Source organism: Fistularia commersonii, chromosome 27 (assembly GCF_037954325.1).
Source record: "Fistularia commersonii isolate RoL2024-O1a breed Wild chromosome 27, RoL_Fcom_v1.0, whole genome shotgun sequence".
NCBI lineage: Eukaryota > Metazoa > Chordata > Actinopteri > Syngnathiformes > Fistulariidae > Fistularia > Fistularia commersonii.
The window spans coordinates 13,934,772-13,955,000 of NC_141310.1; the positions used below are offsets into that span (position 1 = coordinate 13,934,772).

At 50.1% G+C, this 20,229-nt stretch overlaps 1 protein-coding gene across 1 annotated transcript in view; it reads right to left on the reverse strand.

Moving 5' to 3' along the window:
* Positions 1 to 2,168: 2,168 nt before the first annotated feature.
* sv2ba (synaptic vesicle glycoprotein 2Ba) overlaps positions 2,169 to 20,229 on the reverse strand; it is an 18,683-nt gene continuing 622 nt past the window's right edge. Inside the window, exons 2-13 of the mRNA XM_086174760.1 lie at positions 15,963 to 16,661; positions 8,878 to 9,058; positions 7,697 to 7,848; positions 7,466 to 7,599; positions 5,848 to 5,937; positions 5,555 to 5,668; positions 5,384 to 5,472; positions 4,914 to 5,078; positions 4,706 to 4,839; positions 4,393 to 4,593; positions 4,171 to 4,330; positions 2,169 to 3,876 (exon numbers count right to left, since the gene is read on the reverse strand). Coding sequence (XP_086030886.1) covers positions 3,693 to 3,876; positions 4,171 to 4,330; positions 4,393 to 4,593; positions 4,706 to 4,839; positions 4,914 to 5,078; positions 5,384 to 5,472; positions 5,555 to 5,668; positions 5,848 to 5,937; positions 7,466 to 7,599; positions 7,697 to 7,848; positions 8,878 to 9,058; positions 15,963 to 16,443 — 2,085 coding nt within the window. The 5' untranslated portion in view covers positions 16,444 to 16,661 and the 3' untranslated portion in view covers positions 2,169 to 3,692. The remainder of the gene's footprint in view (positions 3,877 to 4,170; positions 4,331 to 4,392; positions 4,594 to 4,705; positions 4,840 to 4,913; positions 5,079 to 5,383; positions 5,473 to 5,554; positions 5,669 to 5,847; positions 5,938 to 7,465; positions 7,600 to 7,696; positions 7,849 to 8,877; positions 9,059 to 15,962; positions 16,662 to 20,229) is intronic.

Here is a 20,229-nt window from a genome sequence, read left to right on the forward strand (position 1 = left end):
ATTTCAGGCAGAATTTTCTACCTTCAACTGGTATCTAATGATATCACTATTTTTTTGGATTCTTTTCTCCAGGTATTTGATTTTATTTTCTTTTTCATAGATTTTGTCTTGCTAGATTACTTTTTCATTTATCATTTATTTTATTTTATTTTTTAATTCTTCAATTATTTATTTCTTGAATTGTTTCTAGCCTGCTGGAGGCTAACGCTAGCCTGAATCTGTATCATTTTATATTTACACTGAGGATTAGCTTCACGGTGGCTAAAGCTAATCTGGATCTTGCCTTATTGTTTTTATTTGTGGTGTTCCTTCCTTCCTTCCTTCCTTCCTTCCTTCCTTCCTTCCTTCCTTCATTCTTTCATTCATTCATTCATTCATTCATTCATCCATTCATCCACCTCTTCCCAATGCTAATACATGCTCTCACTGGCCCCCTTGTGGCCAGTGTTGGTACTGCATCATGTCGCAGGATGATTCTGTTCTCGTAAAGAAGTTTAAATCACAAACATGTCGGGAAAATAAGATTTGGCTTGTGATTCTTTAGATGTCGATAAATAATTTACGCAACATCGAGCCGCAACGTATAAGATGAAACAGGCTGTCACACTTTTAATCTCATCCGCTGCTTTCGGCTCCTATTTGAAATAAATATATATATTATTTATAAAAGTAGGAATCCTCCCAAATTGATCATCGGAGCGGCTTCCACTCCTGGAGAAGCCTCTTAAATCTGCACTGTGCACGCAGCGTGCACGTGTGTGTGTGTGTGTGTGTGTGTGTGTGTGTGTGTGTGTGTGTGTGTGTGTGTGTGACACAGAGGTGATCCAGAGGTAAATTTAACTCTTAATGATGACGGATGTTAACAAAGGTGTCATAACTTGGAAATAAGCCACCATGGATAGGAATGCTTTGATTGACAAGTGTTGTCATGGTAACACAGGAAGCCTGAAGGAGTAGATGTGTGTGTGTGTGTGTGTGTGTGTGTGTGTGTGTGTGTGTGTGTGTGTGTGTGTCGCCAGGTTGCCCAGAACCCGGTTCTCCACGGCAACGGCGGCCGCTCCACTCGACCCGTGGCCAAGATGGCCGACGGCCCGGCGTCTGGTCTTTCACACCTCGGCCAGAGTAAACACCCCCCCACACACACACACACCCACACACACACCCCTCCCACCGACGGCACCCGCTCACACTTGTGTGCCGCCATGTTTTTACAAGGAGACCCCCCCCACACACACACACACACATCACACCCCATTTAACCCCCTCCTGATCACCAGCTGCCAATCACAGGGGGACTTAACATCTAGGCTCCGCCCACCAGCCCTATCTATCTATCTATCTATCTATCTATCTATCTATCTATCTATCTATCTATCTATCTATCTATCTATCTATCTATCTATCTATCTATCTATCTATCTATCTATCTATCTATCTATCTATCTATCTATCTATCTATCTATCTATCTATCTATCTATCAGACCTCCTCCCGAACATCAGAAGGTTTCAGGTTCTGCTCCTGCGTTCCTCCGGCTTCTCATGTGGTTTGGAGTCTCCATGTTCTCCTGCCTGGGTTCTTTCTATCTTCTCTGATTGGTCCAGAGGTGTGAGAGAGAGTGTGAATGGTTGGATGTTTCTGTCATTGGCTCCGCCCCCTTCAACCATTAGCAAATCTAGATTAGCATCCCGACAGCTTCCTCTTCTTCTTCTTCTTCTTCTTCTTCTCCTCCAGGCATGGAAGCCACCACTTCCAGTGTTCTTCTGGAAGCTCCTCCTCACGTTCCTCTCGCGTTCTCGCCGCCGTCTCACGCAGAATTTCTCGAGGGAAGGCGTTCATCTTCACACTCTCTTCCTTTTCCTTTAATTTGATTTATTGATTCATTTCTTTCCTCCCTCCTCACCAGCCGGGTTCAAATCCCTCATCTTTATTCCAGAGACTCGTCTACGTCTCACGTGCACGTGCACACACACACATGTGGCTCAGACATGCCCAACCCCCAAAAAAGTAACACACTCCTAAGAAATCTTGACACATGTTGTCAGAAACGCGGCGGGTCGTGCCAGAGCGTGGCAGCAAAACAACCCCCTCCAGTTGCCCCCCTCCCCCCCACAGTGGTAGATCCCACCCCCCCCACCCCCCCGCCATTTTCACAGTGGTAGCTCCCAACCCCCCCCCGCACTGGCCCCTTTCTTATTTATTAATTTCTTTATTTAGAAAAAAAGAAACAATCATTTAATTGAGGTCAAATAAAGGAGATGAGGGCTCTACATGGCTGCCGTGCTACAGGACGCACTAACACACAAAGGCGAGGACACACACACACACACATGCACGCACACACACACGGGGTGTGGGGGGCGTTGAAACATGTAAATGAAATCCCATAATTAGTGAAAAGGGGAAACTACGCAGCAGGTGAGGAAGCCAATGAGGGGCTGAGGACGCCGTTGCACAGCGTTTTGAAAGCGGAGCGTCAGGAAACATCACCGGGGTGGAAGGATTTGAAAGAGTCTCCACCTCCAAGGAGATGGGAAATGTGATGTTTAGAAATGGGGTGTGTTCACTGAGGTGGCAGCCAGTTGCCATGCGTGGGCCGGTTGACCTCAACAAGAATGGCCTCCAGAGTACTCCAGAGTAATCCAGAGTACTCCGCAGTACTCCAGATTTGTTGGACCCATATGATTATCAGTGTACCAGCTGTGCGCAGGCAAGTCAACCATAAGAGAAATGGTCAACTCCAGAGTACTCCTGGGCACTCCAGAGTACCCTTGACTACTTTGGAATACTCCAGAGCACTCCAGAGTACTCATTGGACTGACTTGTATGCCTACCAGTCTGAAATGCACGGGCGGGTCGGTCATAACAACCAGAGTACTCCAGAGTACTCCGGAGTGGTTCAGAATGCTTTTTAGAACTTCAGAGTACTTCAGAGTACTTGAAAGTACTCGTACTGGCATGACTACTTTCTTTTTGAATTTACTAATGACCAACTCCACTTTGTTGCCGGTCCACTGCCCGCCATTGTTGATGTTGCCACCGGCGCCTGGACAGGAAGTGCCTCTGCACAGGGGTATGTTTTAGCTTAGCACGGAACCACAGCGCCCGCTAGTGGCCCGGCGAGCGTACTGCCGCACGGGCGCCAGGTGGGCGGAGACCTAGTCGAAAACGGCAACTGTAAACCAAAATGGAAAGGTTGTGGCGTGAACGGGGTTCAGAGGGTCAGTGGGCAGGAAGGGTCGTGACCTCGGGGGCCAATCACCGGTAGAGACGGGAAGAGAACAAATCACAACACGGTAACAAGAAACTACATCACTTTTTTTTCTTTTTCTTTTCTGTGGACAGACACGTGTTTTAAACGCAAAGGAAAATGGACTGGACGGTGCGATCGGAGGCGGGAGGCGACACCAGGTGTATTTATACATTTTCAGATTCGTGTGACGCGCAAAGGGATCAGGTGGCGAACACGGGTTTCACAGAGGCGACCGGTTCCTTTCCCATCCACGTTCTCCAGACCGCAGGACGGAGCGCCGCCGCCGCCGCCGCCGTCGCCGCTCCTCCACGCCATCTCATCTCAAACCAAGCTGGTACTTCCTTTAAAAAAAAAAAAAAAAACCACAAGCAAAAAACTTCTCTGGGGGCCACGTTGCGTTCAGGGGCCCCGGGAGGCTGCGGGAGATTTGGCTTTTTTTTTCAGGAGAGGATTTTCTCGCGCGTCTCGGGCAGCTTGAGGGCCACCAGGCCGCCGCAGACCAGCGCCGAGAAGGCCAGGAAGATGGGGATGATCTTGGTGATGCCGATGAAGGCGGCGAAGATGAAGCTGGCCACGATGGCCGCCAGCTTGCAGAGCCCGTTCAGGATGCCGAACGCCGTCCCCCTGCGGAGACCGGACAGCGGGATTATCGGGATTAGATTACCGATTATCCACCGTGATCATCTGCTAATACTCCGCTCAGGGTCGTGGAGGGGGCGGAGCCAATCGCAGCTGTCACTGCAGGAAGTGGACGGGTCACCTGTCAATCACTGAGCAGCATCAGAGAACCTGTTCATTGTTTGAGGACTGAAGAACCCAAAGAGCGAAGCAAATAGATTTCAGATAATGATATCTTGAGTTTATCTCCAGGAAGTCCATGCTGGTTCTGGAGCTCCAGGCCCAGGAGGTTCACCTCACCTTTTGGAGGAGGGGTACAGCTCCACGGAGATAACCTCCAGCCCGTTCCAGGCGGCCACGCTGACGGCGTAGAAGAGACACTGCCAGCAGATGACGGCGCCCTGGCTGAAGCTGAGCAGGAGCAGGAAGGTGCAGGCCGACGAGGCCAGCATGGATCCACCTGGAAGGAGAAGCCGTTAGCGCTCCGCCGCTCGCTCGCCAAACCGGCGCCGAGGCTCCTACCGATGATCCTGATTCTCCCGATCTTGTCCATGAAGAGCGCCGAGATGATGTTGCCGGGCAACACGGCCAGGCTGCCCAGGAAGCTGACCATGTAGATCACGATGTCGTTCTCCTCCTGGAAGTTGAGGTGGCAGCCCTTCTTGGGGTGGAGGAAGGTGGCGTTCTCCATCCGGCAGTTCTTGAACTTCTCCTGCCACAGATCTGCAAAGGCGGGGGGGAAAACGTCCTTTCTTTGAGAACGCCTAGGAGACCCTGAGCACTGTTTTGGGGTTCAACCCGACGACGAGCAGTACTTGGTGCTCCTACCACGTACCTGTATTGTAGAAAACAGTGTTTTTGATGGTGCAGTTCTCAAAGAAGGTGTTGGTGGATCTGATGTCTTCGAAGTAGCAGTTCTCGAACAGCGACTCCTCGAACTTTACCGACTTGATCTCGATGTTGGCGAACCTGGGCGGAGAGAGATGGTGTCAGGCGGCGAAGGCCTCCACGGGCGGAGAAGGTGTGGTCGGAGCTGGGCGTACTTGTCGTGGATGTACTCGCCCTCGCGGTGAACCTGGTTGACCAGCGAGAAGTTGAAGTGGAAACGCTCCACCCGCTCCCGGTGGAACACCCGCACCTTGGACTCGTACTCCTCGTACTGCATGTACTTGATCATGTCGGGGAACCAGACCCCCAGCCCGTGGTAGCTGACGGAGGGGAAGCATACTTCAGAAAGAAGGCAGTGGTACAACTTCTTTGGACACTGGAGAGGACAGCTTTGAAATCTTAAACGTTCAATATCTTCCACCGCTGCGAAGGTTCTCCTTCTCCATAAGCCCTTTCCATCGCAGGGGTTTGTCCTCCATATAGAAGCAACAAAAGAAGCCCATCAGATGTAGCTGAAGTTGGAGGGATTGGCAAAACTCGGGCAGAGTCTTGCCCTTGCAGGGGAGTGAACCCCTCGTCCTCAACCGAGGACATGTTTAGACAGGGACATCTGTCACAACCCCACCTGAAAGCCAGACAGAACCAGACGATGACCAGGAAGAGGCCCTGCAGTCGGAGCTCCGGCGCCGACAGCGACATCACGTTAGCCATCACCTGCAGGACAGAGGCACGGCAACGGACAGCGTCAGGACGGAGGACGGAAGGCGTTGCTATTGTTGGCGTGCGAGCGTCCGACCTGCTGCAGCATGGTCATGTGTCTGACGGTCCAGCGCTGGAAGGCGGTGCCCGTCTCGCTCTGGATCTCGATGAACTCGTCCTCCTGCGTCTGCGGGGTCTTGATGTTGGCCACCTTTGAAGAGAGAGCGGGGCGGACGCTCAGAAAGGCCCCTTTCGTCGGTTCTCGACTCGGCGTCCTCGAGCGAGGACATCGCACCGAGCGACGAATCAGCGTGAATTACGAAACCCCTCGATCCTGATCCCGACACAACTAAGGAGGCTAAAATCGGTGGAAAACTGTGGTTCTCTTACGGTGAAGACCCTCTCCGGCTCGCCCTTGGCCTTCCAGTTGGTGTCGTGGACGCGTCGCAGGATCATCCAGGCCTCGTCGTGGCGAGCGCTCTGAAAGACACGCACACTTCTGAGCCACATATATAGAACTTCTTGATTTAGCTAATGCTACTGCTAACAGAGACGGTATCTTTTGGGAAAAGTTCTCGACCCTCCCCCTCCTGGGTGGTTTCCGTCTACGACCGACCAACTATTTCTGATCCTGCGTCTTCTCCGCCCGGCCCTGGAACTCGCCCACGTCTGCTGCTTCTCGTTGAACAATGTTCCCAGGAGGTGCAAAAGTCTTATCACCCCGGGGGGGGGCAGGTAGGAGTGGTGAGGGGCAGTAACATACAAGCACCACACCACATACCACAGGCTGACAATGTGATGGGTGTCCCGCTGATGTCTTAGCAACCCGGCGCTAGCTTAGCACGGCGGTGGGATGTCGCCCCCGCAGCCGATGACTCAAGGCGGGGCGACCGGGGGGGCGGGGGGTTCTTCCTGGAAGGTTCACGCTCGGGGTTCTCCTTAGGACATCGTCCGCTAGATACTGAACTCACTGACTTCCTCGCTGATGTTCCTCCTCTCTTCCTTCTCTCGCTCCAGGCCGTGAAGGTACGGGTTCAGAAGCACCTCGGATTCCTCCAAAGTTATTTTTCCGATGATCGTCTACAGCCCCGAAAACATACGTCCTCCTTGACTTCAGTGCACCATCTTCAGCCACGTCCTAGTGCTTGGCACCGCTCTCTTCTTCTTCTCCTGCTTTTGGATTTTCCCCTCGAGGGTCTCCACAGTGAATCCACCGTCTCCATCTCGTCCTCTTCTCTGGATCCTCCTCTCTCACACCAACTACCTTCTTGTCTTCTCTCACGGAGTCCATCCATCTTCTCTCTGGTCTTCATCTAGACCTCCAATACATTGACTCTCCCTCCTCTGTCCATGACCCAACCATCTCTGACCTTCTCTCCAGAACATCTACCATGTGTCGTCCCTCTGATGGACTCGTTCCTGATCCTCTCCATCCTGGTCACTCCCAAAGAGAACCTCAACATCTTCATCTCTGTGACCTCCAGCTCTGCCTCCTGTCTCCTGGTCATTGTCAGTGTTTGTAGACCATCTCACCACTGTCTCCTCCACCTTTCCTTTCCTTCTGGCTGATGTTCTTCTATCTCTTGGTACCACTGATACTTTTCTCCACCCATTCCAACCTGCTTGAACCTGTTTCTTCTCCACTCTCTGCTGCTCTGGACTGTTGACTCTCCAAACTTAAAATCCTCCACCTTCTTGATCTCCACTCCCTGTATGCTCACCGTTCCTCCCGGGTTCCTCTCATTCACACACATATCTTCTGTCTTCTCCAGAGCTTACCTCCAGCTCTCTAGATGTTCCTCCACCTGTTCTCTGCTCTCCCTACACATCACAATGCTCGGCACCTCTCGTTCACCCGTTTCCTTCTCCAGATCTACTGGAATACGCTCAGGCTTCTCCACACCACAATCACCAGCCTTTGGTTGTGAGAACCTCAGATGGTGGAGCTTCTCCGAGGAACCCCAACGAACCCCGTTCGCAACAGCGAGCAAACGCTAAGGTGTCGGACCTCCAGCAGGAAGCGAGGGCTCTCGGGCATGAAGACCACGCCGACCAGCGCCGCCACGCCGGGCAGCAGGCACACCAGGATGAAGAGCCTCCAGCTGTGGATCTGGAGGTCGGTGCCGATGGCGAAGCCCCAGCCTGCAGCGGGCAGAAGAAGAAGATGAAGACCAAACCCTCCGTGAAGCAGCGGCATCAGGTGAAACACACACACACACACACACACACACACACACACCGTAGTGAGGGATGATGCCCCAGGCGGTGAAGGAGGCGTACAACCCGCCCAGCATCCAGAACATGCAGAGCCAGCTCAGGTGCTCTCCACGCTTGTCCATCTGCAGGAACTCAGTGAAGTAGGTGTAGACGATGGGGATGGCCCCCCCGATCCTGCAGCACACACACACACACACACACACACACACACACACACACACACACACACACACGGATGTCAGTTCACTTCATACACACTTCTTCCTGCCTGAGGTTTCAAGACCGGGAGCTTCTGCTGAAGATCAGGAAGGCTTTTGTTTTGGAGACCAAACTGAGGCTGCAGGTCGCGCCGCCGGGAGGCGGAGCTTCTCCCCGACAGGATGTTGCCGCTGACTTCCTGTCCTGGTGGATTTACTTCCCCTGGTTTCTCTCCAGGTTCTCCTGCCTGGGTTCTCCTCATGTTCTCCTGTCCTCCGTGCAAAGACAGTCAGCAGGTTCATTGACGACCAGGATGAATGTTTGGATTCGTGCTGCTGGAGATCTTCTGGAGGCCTGGCCTTTCCTGGAGGACAGGAAGACAGACTCCACGTCCGTTCTTCAACGTCCACAAGTTGAAGCAAACAGGTGGTCTTCTTCTGCTCCATCTGTCGCTCCTCAGGGACTTCCCTCCACCTCGGAAGAACAATTCAGCTTTTCAAGTCAATTCCTGTCTTCTTCTCCTTCTTCTCCTTCTTCTCCTTCTTCTCCTTCTTCTTCTTCTTCTTCTTCTACTTCTTCTTCTTTTACTGCTTCTTCTTCTTCTCCTTCTTCTCCTTCTTCTTCTTCTTCTTCTCCTTCTTCTCCTTCTTCTTCTTCTTCTTCTTCTTCTTCTCCTTCTTCTTCTTCTCCTTCTTCTCCTTCTTCTCCTTCTTCTTCTTCTTCTTCTCCTTCCTCTTCTTCTTCTTCTTCTTCTTCTTCTTCTTCTTCTTCTTCTTCTTCTTCTTCTTCTTCTTCTTCTCCTTCTCCTTCTTCTTCTTCTTCTTCTTCTTCTTCTGGGCTCCTGTTAATTTGATGTGATTTGATTGGACGGTTCTGAACCGCTAAGATGGCAGCTCCCTCCCTTTACAATATAATACCATTATTTCACAATGTAAAAATGAAAATTCGGGGTCTGGGTGGCTCGTCCGAGGGAGTTCGGCCAGGCGGACAGGAAGGACGTCTCACCCGAAACCGGAGCAGAACCTGAGGAACAGGAAGAAGCCGTAGGAGTGGGCGAAGCAGGACAGGAAGGAGAAGACCAGGTCGATGGTCAGCACGTAGATCAGACACCTCCTCCGGCCCATCTTGTCGCTCAGGCCCCCCCACACCAGGGCCCCCACCATCATGGAGACGTACACCAGCAGACCTGCACACACACACACACACACACACACACACACACAGGATCAGGATATTGTTTCCTGCCCCCTGTTTTATTGTTGAATTTCCAAACTACCCATTTTGAAAACCGACGCATTTCTATGAAGTAATAAAATGTAAAATGTATATTGGCCCCTCGACCCCCACAAAGAGAGGAACATTTTATAGCCAGTTTAGTGACATAAGATCAAATTATTCATGATAATTAAGGAAAAAGGGGGGAAACAAAATAAGGAATGAATATATCGTTTAATTTTTTTTTTGTATCGTTTAGTTTTTCCTGTTGGATCCATTAAATTAAAAAATAATTTTTTAAAAAATTTTATATTTAGTTTGACATTTTTTTCAATTTATTTATATTTTAGCAAACGAACAAAAAAAAAAAGGAATCCACCCTTTTTTCATGGCGGTCCTTTCCCATAGTACCTCTTTCGGCCACCAGGGGGCGCCCTCGGACCTCTGATGAGGCGTGCGGGCTGCGCGCCTCCCGCTCCGTCTTTTCGTGACGTGACGTGACGAGATTAGTCGCAGCGTCTCCTCAAAACCCACGCATTTTGGATTTTCCTTGAATTCCCCCTTCTCGCGTTGAGCTCTTGTAGAAAAACGATCTGATTTCCGATCACCGCGCATGCGCACTGCCGTTTTTTTTTGTTTTTTTTTTTTTGGCGCACCTCTTAAACGCCGTTTATGAGCGCGCAGCTCCAGTTTCACACGTGCCAGGTGTCAGACATCCCCATTTCCGGTGGTTTTAAAGCAGCCGCCATGACAGCGAGAGAAGGGTAACATCTGGTGGTTGTGACCTCGGCGGAGCGGTACTTCCTGTTTCTACGACGCAGCCCCATTTACGTCGGGATTAAGCGGATTACGGGCACGTGGAGCGGCGGCGTGCACCTTCCACTGGCGGATTAACGGCCCGCCGTCCCTCACGCCACGGATCCCGCCTCCATTCAGGAGGAGGCCGCCCACCTGGCCAGCCACAGCCGGCGCCATCGCGCGTCCTCGCGTGATTTCGCGTTCCGGTCATTTCTTACGCCGTCGCTGTGGAAAAGAAATGTATCGGAAGCAAAACACGCGTTTACGCCGATGATGCGGTTGTTTACGGCGGCAGCACGTGGGAGTCCTGCTCCCGTCCAAGTCCTAAAAGTAGATGGTCGAGGGCGGACGAGGGCATCTTACGGCCCGCGAAAACAAAACATTTCTTCTATTAATGTTACAAAAGTGTGTTGTGTTTATTTTGAAAAACTGTTTTTTTTTTCTCATCATTCATGGACATCTAAGACGTGGCTGCTTGAACTGAGACGATTGACGCTCGCCGCTGAACCCTCCAAATGGCAGCTCAAACAAAGACGTTGACGCCAAACGCCGCGTCTTCAACAAGACTCGGACCGCCAGGTGTTTCTTTACAGAAGCCAAAGGTAAGGCGGTGTGTATCCAATGGTCACTACCCGACCAAACATGGATACAAACACTTGTTTGATGAAGGTCGTCGGATATTTTGCTCACAAAACCAACCAGGGTGATTTTTCCTGAGCTTTGCACAGAGAAATGCAGCTTTTGAAATGCAGTAACATGCTAGCATATAACGGGAATAAAATGCACCGTTTTTGTGGTAAAGTTGATCCATTTCACATGTGTAGCATTCTGCTAAACACCTTTTTTAGTGTTTGTGCAGGTTCAGAGAGCAATGATTGATTTATTGTGATTGTGATCACCAGTAGCAGCTGACCAGGATGTGTAATGACTGCCTTTTACAACGCGGCAGAATTTATATCTAGCAGAAATAACTTGAAGTTCTCATCTGTTCGGCGCTCCAACACCATCCAGGTTTCTTCTACGGCTCCTTACTCTAGTTTAGTTTAGTTCTGGTAGTCTATTTTTCACTGTTGCTGTTCCATTCTGTTGTCCATCCCTAACCCTTATGTTGTTTTCCCTGCTGGCTATTTATTCCTGGATGTCTTTGCTATTTTTTGTCTTCTAAAGGACTCGCTATTTATATTTATATTCATTTTTTTTTTTGACACTAGAACTGTTATGCTGCTATGACAAAAAAATTCCCCCTTTGGGGAACCACAAAGTATATCTTATCTTATCTTATCTTATCTTATCTTATCTTATCTTATAAGAATGAATTGCACAGCCCTGCTCTAAGAGTATTTTTTTATACTCTTTATACTCTCACACCACTAGAACCAGATTTTTGGAATGCAACTGATTAATATTCATCTGAAAAGAAGGTGAAAGTAAGACATTTTAAAATTCTACAAAGTGCAACACTTGCAAAGTAATGATATCTTCCATTAAGTATGGAAAATATTTTTTATAAATCACATACTGCATCATATGATTCACTTTCTAAAGAGAAACTATTAAAATGTACAAGTAAATATTTTATGTAATACCACCTGCAAAGCACATAAAACTAGACAACTACTTCAAAAGTAATCGGATTACATTGGAATGTCGTGAAGCGTAAAGTCATCTCAAGTATTATTTGCATAAAGTGACATGGTAAGTAAAACTGCTCACCAGTAAAATGTATTTGATCTGTACTCAAAGTTAACGGGGCTAATTACTGGAATTAACTTCCTGTTGACGTTTCAGGCGGGAGGGGGCGGGGCCAGATGTGAAAGCAAGGCTTCCATTGGACGGCAGTTTACAAATGACCATATATGGTCGGCGCTTGGCGCGTGAATACAGATTGTTAGCTAAGCATTTCAGGTCAGCGCTTCGGAGCTGCCGATTGGTCGATGAAATCAGCTGACCGTTACAAGAGGAGCTAGCCTTAGCTTATTGCTACTAGCAGGCGCTAAGTGGCTCGCGCAAAGCCTGGTCAAAGAGTTGCGAGGATGTGTTCTTTTAAGCTAATCGTGCTAATTCAAAGGAGAGTTATAGGAATGATAACATTGATATAACAAGTAAAATTATTAGCAAAGCATTGACACATGCAGCTAAAACCAGGAAGTCTATCAGCCTTCCCGACCGTCCCGTGAAGGGCCGCAAACCGCCACGCACGTTATAATAGAAACCTGTCTGCCATTTCCATCTGCGTCGGCGGATTAGGTTGATTTATTCCGTGAAGATTAAACACGTTTCCGCCCGCGCGCGTCTGGCGAGCGAGCGATGGCGGGAGCGCCGGCTCCGACGGGACGGTTTCCGTATTCCCGGCCGATCGCCGGCGCTCCCTTCCTCTGGCTCGGCACAAACAGACGCTGCGATTTCATTTTCGCCGTCCGCTCCTCCTCCTCCTCCTCCTCCTCCGGCTGTCGGAGGCCCGGAGCGTGTCTGACAGCCCCGGCGCCGGGCGCCGCGGGCCGCCGGGCTCTGACTGCTGCAACATGCTCCCTATTAAAGAACACACACACCCGATACAATCACCGGCGGGTCCCTCATCAATCTCCCGTCCCGGGAGCCTGTTGTTAAGATGAAATGATGTACAATCTGCCACGCCGCCTGGCTAAACACCCGGCCTGGGAAATAAGGTGAGAGGCTGCAGCTGGCAGTTTACCCGTGGACTCGGGAGGAGGAGGAGGAGGAGGAGAAACAAGTTTGCTTTCGTCGCTCCCTCCGCTAGCTTGTATGCTGACATTTGGACACGCTGACAGACTATCAGCCCTCAAAATGCTTGGTAGTTGAGAGTGAGGCGGCCGTGATTGTCGTGAACGATCATTTATTTGGCGCTTTAATCGCCCCGACACCGTATCACGTTCACTCATTCACACACAGCAGAGTTGCTGTGCAAAGCAGCCGCGGAGTTCAGCGTCTTACCCAAGTGCACTTTGACATGCAGAGACGAAGAGCTGGGCTTCGAACCGCCAACCTTCTGATTTGATACCGTCCGAGCCGCGGTAGGCTAAAAGATTAGCCTGGCTAATTCGGCCGAGGGACGGAAGAATGTGACATACCGCTGTTTCATGCTAATGAGTTAGCTTGAAGTTATCATCTTTGCAAACCTAGCAAGATTGGGCTAATGTTAGCAAGAACCAATCATTCCAAAAATGACAATTACCCTCCTTGGTTACTGTTGCTAAGCGGCGCCATCACTTCATGATAATCCCTGGGTAGATATTGTGCAGTTTTTGGAGAAAGCAACAAAGCAATTTCCGACAGAAGGCTGACATGTCCTTCAAGGACATTAAACACAAGATTAGATTCAATCTAATGCTACCAACGTTACAAGCTGGCGTTGTTTATCCAGACCTTAACTTTGCTCACTAGCTTGCTACCCTCACTGATAGCTACTGACGTTAGCTGCCATAGAGCCAAATGTCAGCAGCTAACACCAGCTAACAACAGCATCCCCTTCTTTTTTGGGTAACAAAGTCAGATCAAATCTGAGTCTATATATCTGGGACGGGTCCAGCTCCTGCGAGGACGTCCACGTAGCTTTATCCACAGCCTGCGCCGCACTTCCCAGAGTTTGGGAATGGGGATCGACAGTATTCTAGGTGTATTCGAGGGGACGTTTGGAGACATTTAAGCTAGCAGTCAACTGATGAGTTTTCAAAATGTTGAAGATCTTAAAGTGTTGCATGGGAGTCAATAGACATCCGCAGTTACGATGTCGAACTTCCGCTCGCCCCCGATACCGCTCGCATCATCAGGTTGTGGCCTCGCCAAAGGTGAATTGTTGCTATTAGACCATTCTTACAGTTAACTTGGCTAATGTTAGCCGTCTGATTCTGCCACGTCGCAAGGTGTGCTTCATTTGTAGAAAACAAAGGAGGAGGATCGGACGCCATCAACAGGACACCGGTGAAACTTCATTTCACGTACAGATATCCTGATGTTAGCACGCTGCTTTAGCCATTTTGTTTCTCCAAGGATGTGTTGACTTTTAACTCCACAATATTTGGACACCAATGAAGCTGAAAATTTCTCCTTTTAAGCGCGTGACACACTCAATATTCAGGGGGTGTTTAAAGCTAATGCCTGTGTCTGGTAGCATAATTGCACAATTTACACCCCATCATGCGGCGTGGTGTCCCTTTGGTTGAGCCGGAGACACTGCCAATGCTTAATGAAGGCAATCTGGAGGCTCGTAATGGAGCGAACGGGAGCAGATACGGTATCTTCTCCACAGAGGTTAAGCAAAACAGGACCGAAATAAAAAGATGTCGGTCGATGTTGGAAAGAGGCGCTGGGAATTGAAGTCCCACTTGTGGGAAAGACGCAGCCCCTCATTCTCCAAGAGGTGCTGACCCAGAACACAACCTCTTGTCGATGCCCGACCAAACAGTACATCTCATCAGGTAGAGCTGTCGAGCTGGCCAGAGAAGGAACAAATGGAATTCAAGAGTCCGACAGAAATATCCTTCAAGCTCGACCGGCTTCTCTCGGAATTCCGGATGGTTTCTCCTTTTTTAGTTGGACGTTAATGTAGCCACCGTTGTTAAGAAGGCAAGGAATTCTGGAAGCCTCTCACTAAATATGCTGATTACTAAAAAGTGGGAATGTTTATAGTGTCCCTCTGTGAATGCTAATGCACTGATAACCAGATGCTAACAGATAGAAGGCTAACGGGGTCTTGTCTTCGAATGTGACTGTTGTTCCCAGGCTACGTTTGCCGGTCACGTTACTTAGCCTGTAACGTGATAGCCTAGCATGTAAACACCATTTCAAAAGATATTTGATAGAACCGACCAAAGGCAATATGACGCTGCTAGCTGTTGGTCTCGGGTATGCATGATTAGCTTAAGATAACTTGAGTAAACGCTGGACTGCAACTAGATTTAACGTAGTTCTGATCCTTTTTAAAAACATCTGAACGTTAACTTGCAGCTAGCATTAACTAGTCCATGCTGAGCTGCAGCTTCAGAGCCATGGTTCCAGGCTTGGCTACCTGACGAGTTATGCTAACTGTCGCTACAAGGACCGCTCAACAGAAACACTTGGGTTTCAAGTTTCAGTGAGTGGGACGGATTAAAAGGAAAACATGTTCGGGCTAAACGGTGAACGGATGCTAACGTATCTGGGTCGACAGCAACTTTTAACGCGACATTGTACCGTCCTAATCCGTACGTAGCAGCCAGAGTGTCTGGGTTTACTGTGGGGAAGAAAGGAAATGCTAAACTCTCCATTATGAGAGAATGAATTAATTCATCGCCACGCGTCGCTGCCATGGCAACAGGAAATCCTGCATTCAGGCTAAAATCCGTCCACTGCCAAATATTTCTGAGATTAAAAAGCGTGTTTTGTGTTTGTCCCCAGCGGACAGGGGATTCTTTTTTTTTTCCTGCCCGATAGAGACGAACAAATGGGCGGAAACAAGATCCAGAAAAACAAATCCAACACTCCAGATGTTGGATCTGGATTTCTTGCGGGGACCAAATTATATCGAAAACGAATCACGGCATCAGATAGCCGAAGATTTCTCCGTCTTCCAAGCATCGGTTAGCTAGTCGCCAGCAAGGACCGCGCAGGCTCCCAAAGCTACGCCGCTAACTTTCAAGCTAACCATGTGCAGAAACATTGTAAAGCTGTTAGCTTTAAACGCTTTTCAGCCGCCTAGCTTGAAGGTCTTTCGATCGTATCCGATTGGTTCAGAAATCCATTTTTTTGTTTGTTTTTTCGTAAACGTTTCCACCCAGCCGTAGTAACGTTAGCCAGAGGTACCAGTTCAGCATCTCGCGGGTTTTCCAGTGCAAAAGGCAGAGAAGCTAGTAAGTTAGCATCCCTTCCAATTTGTGTTTAACTGCAACGTGCAGATATTCTTTGCACTTTTGCTGTCGCTTTGGCAACGATAAGCGCCCTGCAGATCCGAGAGTTGCCGGAAAATGGCCGGATAAGGCAGAACCTCGGCTCGGCGGAGGCCGTGCACACGGGTTCCATCCAATCTGGATCACATTTGGACCAAATAGCGGGATTTGTTTAGATATTTCCACTTGACTTACCGAGAAGCCCCTTGTCCGCGTTGGATATGCACATGTCCTTCTCGGCGCTGGGCAGCACGAATCCCACCACGAAGCCGTCCACGCCGTCGGCCATCAGCGCCAGCCCCAGCACCAAGAACAGCATCCACTGGAAGCGTCCGTGCCCGCAGTCCTCCATGATGGCCTCGTACTGCTCGGGCAGGCTCTCCTCCCCTTCCTCCTCCTGCTGGGCGGCCAGCCGGGCTTTCCTCTTGGCCTCCAGCCTCGCCGCCCGCCGCGCCTCCTTGATTTCGTCCGGGTGGGGGATCCCCTGGTACTCCCCCTCGTACATCTGCTCGTCGTCATCCGCTCCTTCGGTGGCGTCGCTGGCGGCGTCTTCCTCCTGCGGAGGGTACTCCGTCTGGTAGGGGTAGCCGTCCTGGCCGCCCCCATCCTGGGTGTAGGTGTACTCGCCTCCCTCCGTCAGCTGCTGGTTCACGTTGTTCTGGTAGGGGTCGTTCATGGTTCCTGCCGGGCGCTAAGGGGGCGGGGCTCTGTAGCTCGGTCGTACGCCTCAGAAGGCTCGGCTACAAGGGCATACTCCTCCCGCGGGCCTCGCTGCGTCTCCTGGACTCCAGGCGGTGTCTGGGCTCGGGGGGTCGGGGGTCGGGGGTCACGTCTGAGGCCTCAGCAGGTGCGGACGCTTAGCTTCCCTGATCTCCGCTGGGGTGCATGTCCAACCTGAGGCGACCACAAGGAGCAGAAGGTCAGGGAGCGGATCCACATGTTGACCTCAGATGGGAGCGAGGACAGATGAAGCCTCCATTCTGAAAGCAGCCACATACATTTTCCCAGAAAACACGGTACCACAAAATGATTTTGAACGAAGAAGTGACTATTTGGGGGGGGGGGGGGGGGGGGGGCACAATGTGTGTGTGTGTGTGTGTGTGTGTGTGTGCTAGCGGTTAATTTCTCTGCCCCCTGCCCACTGAACCATCTCTGTCTGGTAGTTACTTCTGGTAAAGCTGCTAAATTAAATTCCCATTGTTAATCCGGTCAGGGCGGGCACGGGGGAAGCAGGGGAAGCAGGGGAAGCGGGGGAAGCGGCTCGCCTCGGGCCCCGCGGCCTTCCACGCAGACGGATAATCCCGTCGCCTCACCGCCAATTTTGATCCGTCACGTCGGCTCAGCGGCGGCGACGACACGCCGACATCCGTCCCGACTCCCGCCGTCACCAGCGTTCTGACATGCTAGCACGCCGGTTCCGGCCCGGAAGCCACGTTTGTCCGGACGGACGGCGGCGCCGACGAATAAGCCCGTTTGATTAAACAAGTACGAATTTACTCCCAGAGCCTCTGTGGGAGTTTGGACCCTCAAGCTCAAGGACTTCCTGTCAGCGGGAAACACTGATGATGCTAACTAGGATTTGGAAAAAGATGATTGTTGACATCATCCACTATGGAACTACTTTTATTGACTTGAAGCCGTAACCAACCATCCATCCATCCATCCATCCATCCATCCATCGTCTTCTGCTCAGCCTGCACTGAAGCCAGGACCTTCATGCTCATATTGAGTCATTTAGCATCCAGGCCACCGGGGGGCGCTGTGGTTCCAGATATACCGGAGTAACAATAACATTTGATATGACCAGAAATTACTTGTAAAAATTCAATTAAATTTCTAAAGACGTGAAAGTCTTGGAGGAAATGAACCAAAGCAGCAGAAGAATTAGCAAGATATTTCAAAGTTAACATTGTTTTGTATCCAGTTTTTAGACGAGCATACAAGTCAAAGATGTTGTGAAGGCCAGAGGCCTCTGAGGGTCACGGGCCTCCGAGGGGAACGGCTTCGAAAACATCTCCAAACTCTTCTCACTTCCACCCCTGCGGGTAAGAGAAGCAGAACCTGCACAGCGGCGTTAGCTTGCAGAGCGCCGAGGAGGACAAATGAAATTATTCCCAGTGATTTAATTCTGTTCCCATCGGTCTCTTCAAAGGCCTGATATTAACGAAAGTGGAGTTAAGACTTCCAGGACCTCGTGGGGGTCCATCACCCTCCCATCAGCTTCATCACGCACTCATCGATTGAACCCCTTAACTCTTTTAGTGGTACTTATTTAGATGCGAGGAGTCGGATCTCGAGGAAAGAGGGTTTGAATCGGACGGAAAATACGTTTTTCAACGTGTGTGTTTGTGTGTGTGTGTGTGTGTGTGCGTGTGTGTGTGTGTGTGTGTGTGTGTGTGCGTGTGTGTGTGTGTGTGTTTTTGTGTTTAAAGTTTCACACACACTCATTCACATCTTCCATGGTGACTTTAAATAGACAATTTTCATGGATTTTAAGCTTTTAATTGGAATTTTCCTTTTCGAAATATTCATTCATTCAGTCATTCATATCCCTGCTGTGATTGGCCGAGAGGCAGGTTCACCCGGGACCAATCACAGGGCGGCATATAGACACATCCGGCCATTCACCCTCTCACACACACATGTGGACGATGTAGGGTCTCCAGTGAACCGCCGGGAGGAACCCGGAGAACCCTGAGGAACCCCAGCAGTCACGGGGAGAACATGGAGAACATCTACAAAACAGTAGCTGCTCCTTTATATCATATTATATTATGAATATCTTGGAATATATCTTGGGCTGAAACACCTTCAAGCGAGGAACTTCAAGCCCAGTTGCCACGACGAGAAGAACTGACCATGACCTGATCTTGATACATGTTTTTTTTTTATTTTTAGCGTAACTTATTGACACGTCATTGTGTTTGTGCTCCCTGATCCGTCCCTGGGCCGTCAGGATCTGCTTGTAGATGTTTCGGTGGATGTGATCCCCTCCTCCCGGGCGGTCTGGGTCGGTCCGCTCCGGTTTTGAGGAGGCCGGGATGACGAGCGCGGCCATTTAATCCAGATTAAGACCTTTTTATTTATTTATATGTTTGCTGATTTTTGTTTTTAATCCCCCCCCCGTCCTCCTCCCTCCTGTCCTTTAAACCCCGGTGTCCTCGTCACCGTTCTGGACGCTTTTTATTCATTTATTTCTTCCGCGTCCCTGAGAGCCGCCGCCTTCCGGCTCTTTCTCCTCCACTCACGTAAATAAAACATGAAGGTTTGGCGTGGCGGGGGACGGCTCTCACAGCTGGCTCTTATGTAATCCCCTCCACCTTCCCAGGAAAAGTCCAAAATTTCACGTGTCGGCGGCCCGTCACGGTGATGTCAGGTGTTTGCAGGATGTCGTGCAGCTTTCTGTGCGTCCGAGAACCCCATCGGACTTTTGGAACGGCAGAATATTGATCCGTCGCGGAGAAAGGGAATCCGGAATTGACTGACGACGTGCCTCGTCACGTGACGTCATTTATCAGGTTAATCTGATCACACAATCACTAAACATCTGCAATCTTCTGCCCCCCGGTGTGGCGTCTCTTCCCGCCGACCGCCAGCCTCATTAACTACATTTCCCAGGAGCGCCGGCGACGAGCGCTGGCTGAAGACGGTCAGAGCTGGAGGCGCAGGACTTTATGAAATTCTCCCCAAGTAAGCGGGGGACGGGTTTACCGTTTGATACGACCCGCTGAAAGGCGCTCCTGTTTCTGGGCTCCATCGGCCAAACGCAGATGAGAAAAGACGAGTTCTAAAGACGGGTTCTAAAGATGGGTTCTAAAGACGGGTTCTAAAGACGGGTTCTAAAGATGGCCAGCCAGGCGTCTCTCGCCAGGACGTGACGGCGCAGGAAGCGACGCTTCCCCAGAACCTGCATCGCAATGTTTGGACTTCGGCTCTGGTTCGGTGAAACTGAGAACTCTAAAGGCCACTCCCGATGACGTTGCCCAATATCCATCATGCTAGGCTAACATCCATCATGCTAGGCTAACTAGCTAGAAGTAGCCTGGCTTCTAGCTAGTTGACAAAAAGCAAAGATGACAAAAACGTCTTCATCGGTCTAGTTTAGCGTGTTTAGTTGCTAGCGTTGGTGACAATGTTGGCTTGATTTGACAACCCACTCATTAGCAACAATTTTGTTTAGCTGCTTCAGCGATAGCAGTGACAAACATCCACAGGGTCACAGTTTTTGCTCACAAATTGAACGCTGACATCAGCACATCCTTCTGCTCTCAAGCTAACCATTACGCTAACCACCCGCCGTCATGCTAATGCGTCAGAGGTGACACACGTCTCACCTACAGATCATTAAACAAATCATCACCTGAATGGTGAAGAAACTCTTTTATGAAGTGGTGACATTAACAAAGTGCTATTTATCATCATGCATCATCCGGCACCAGGCTAACGTCGACTAGGAGTGCCG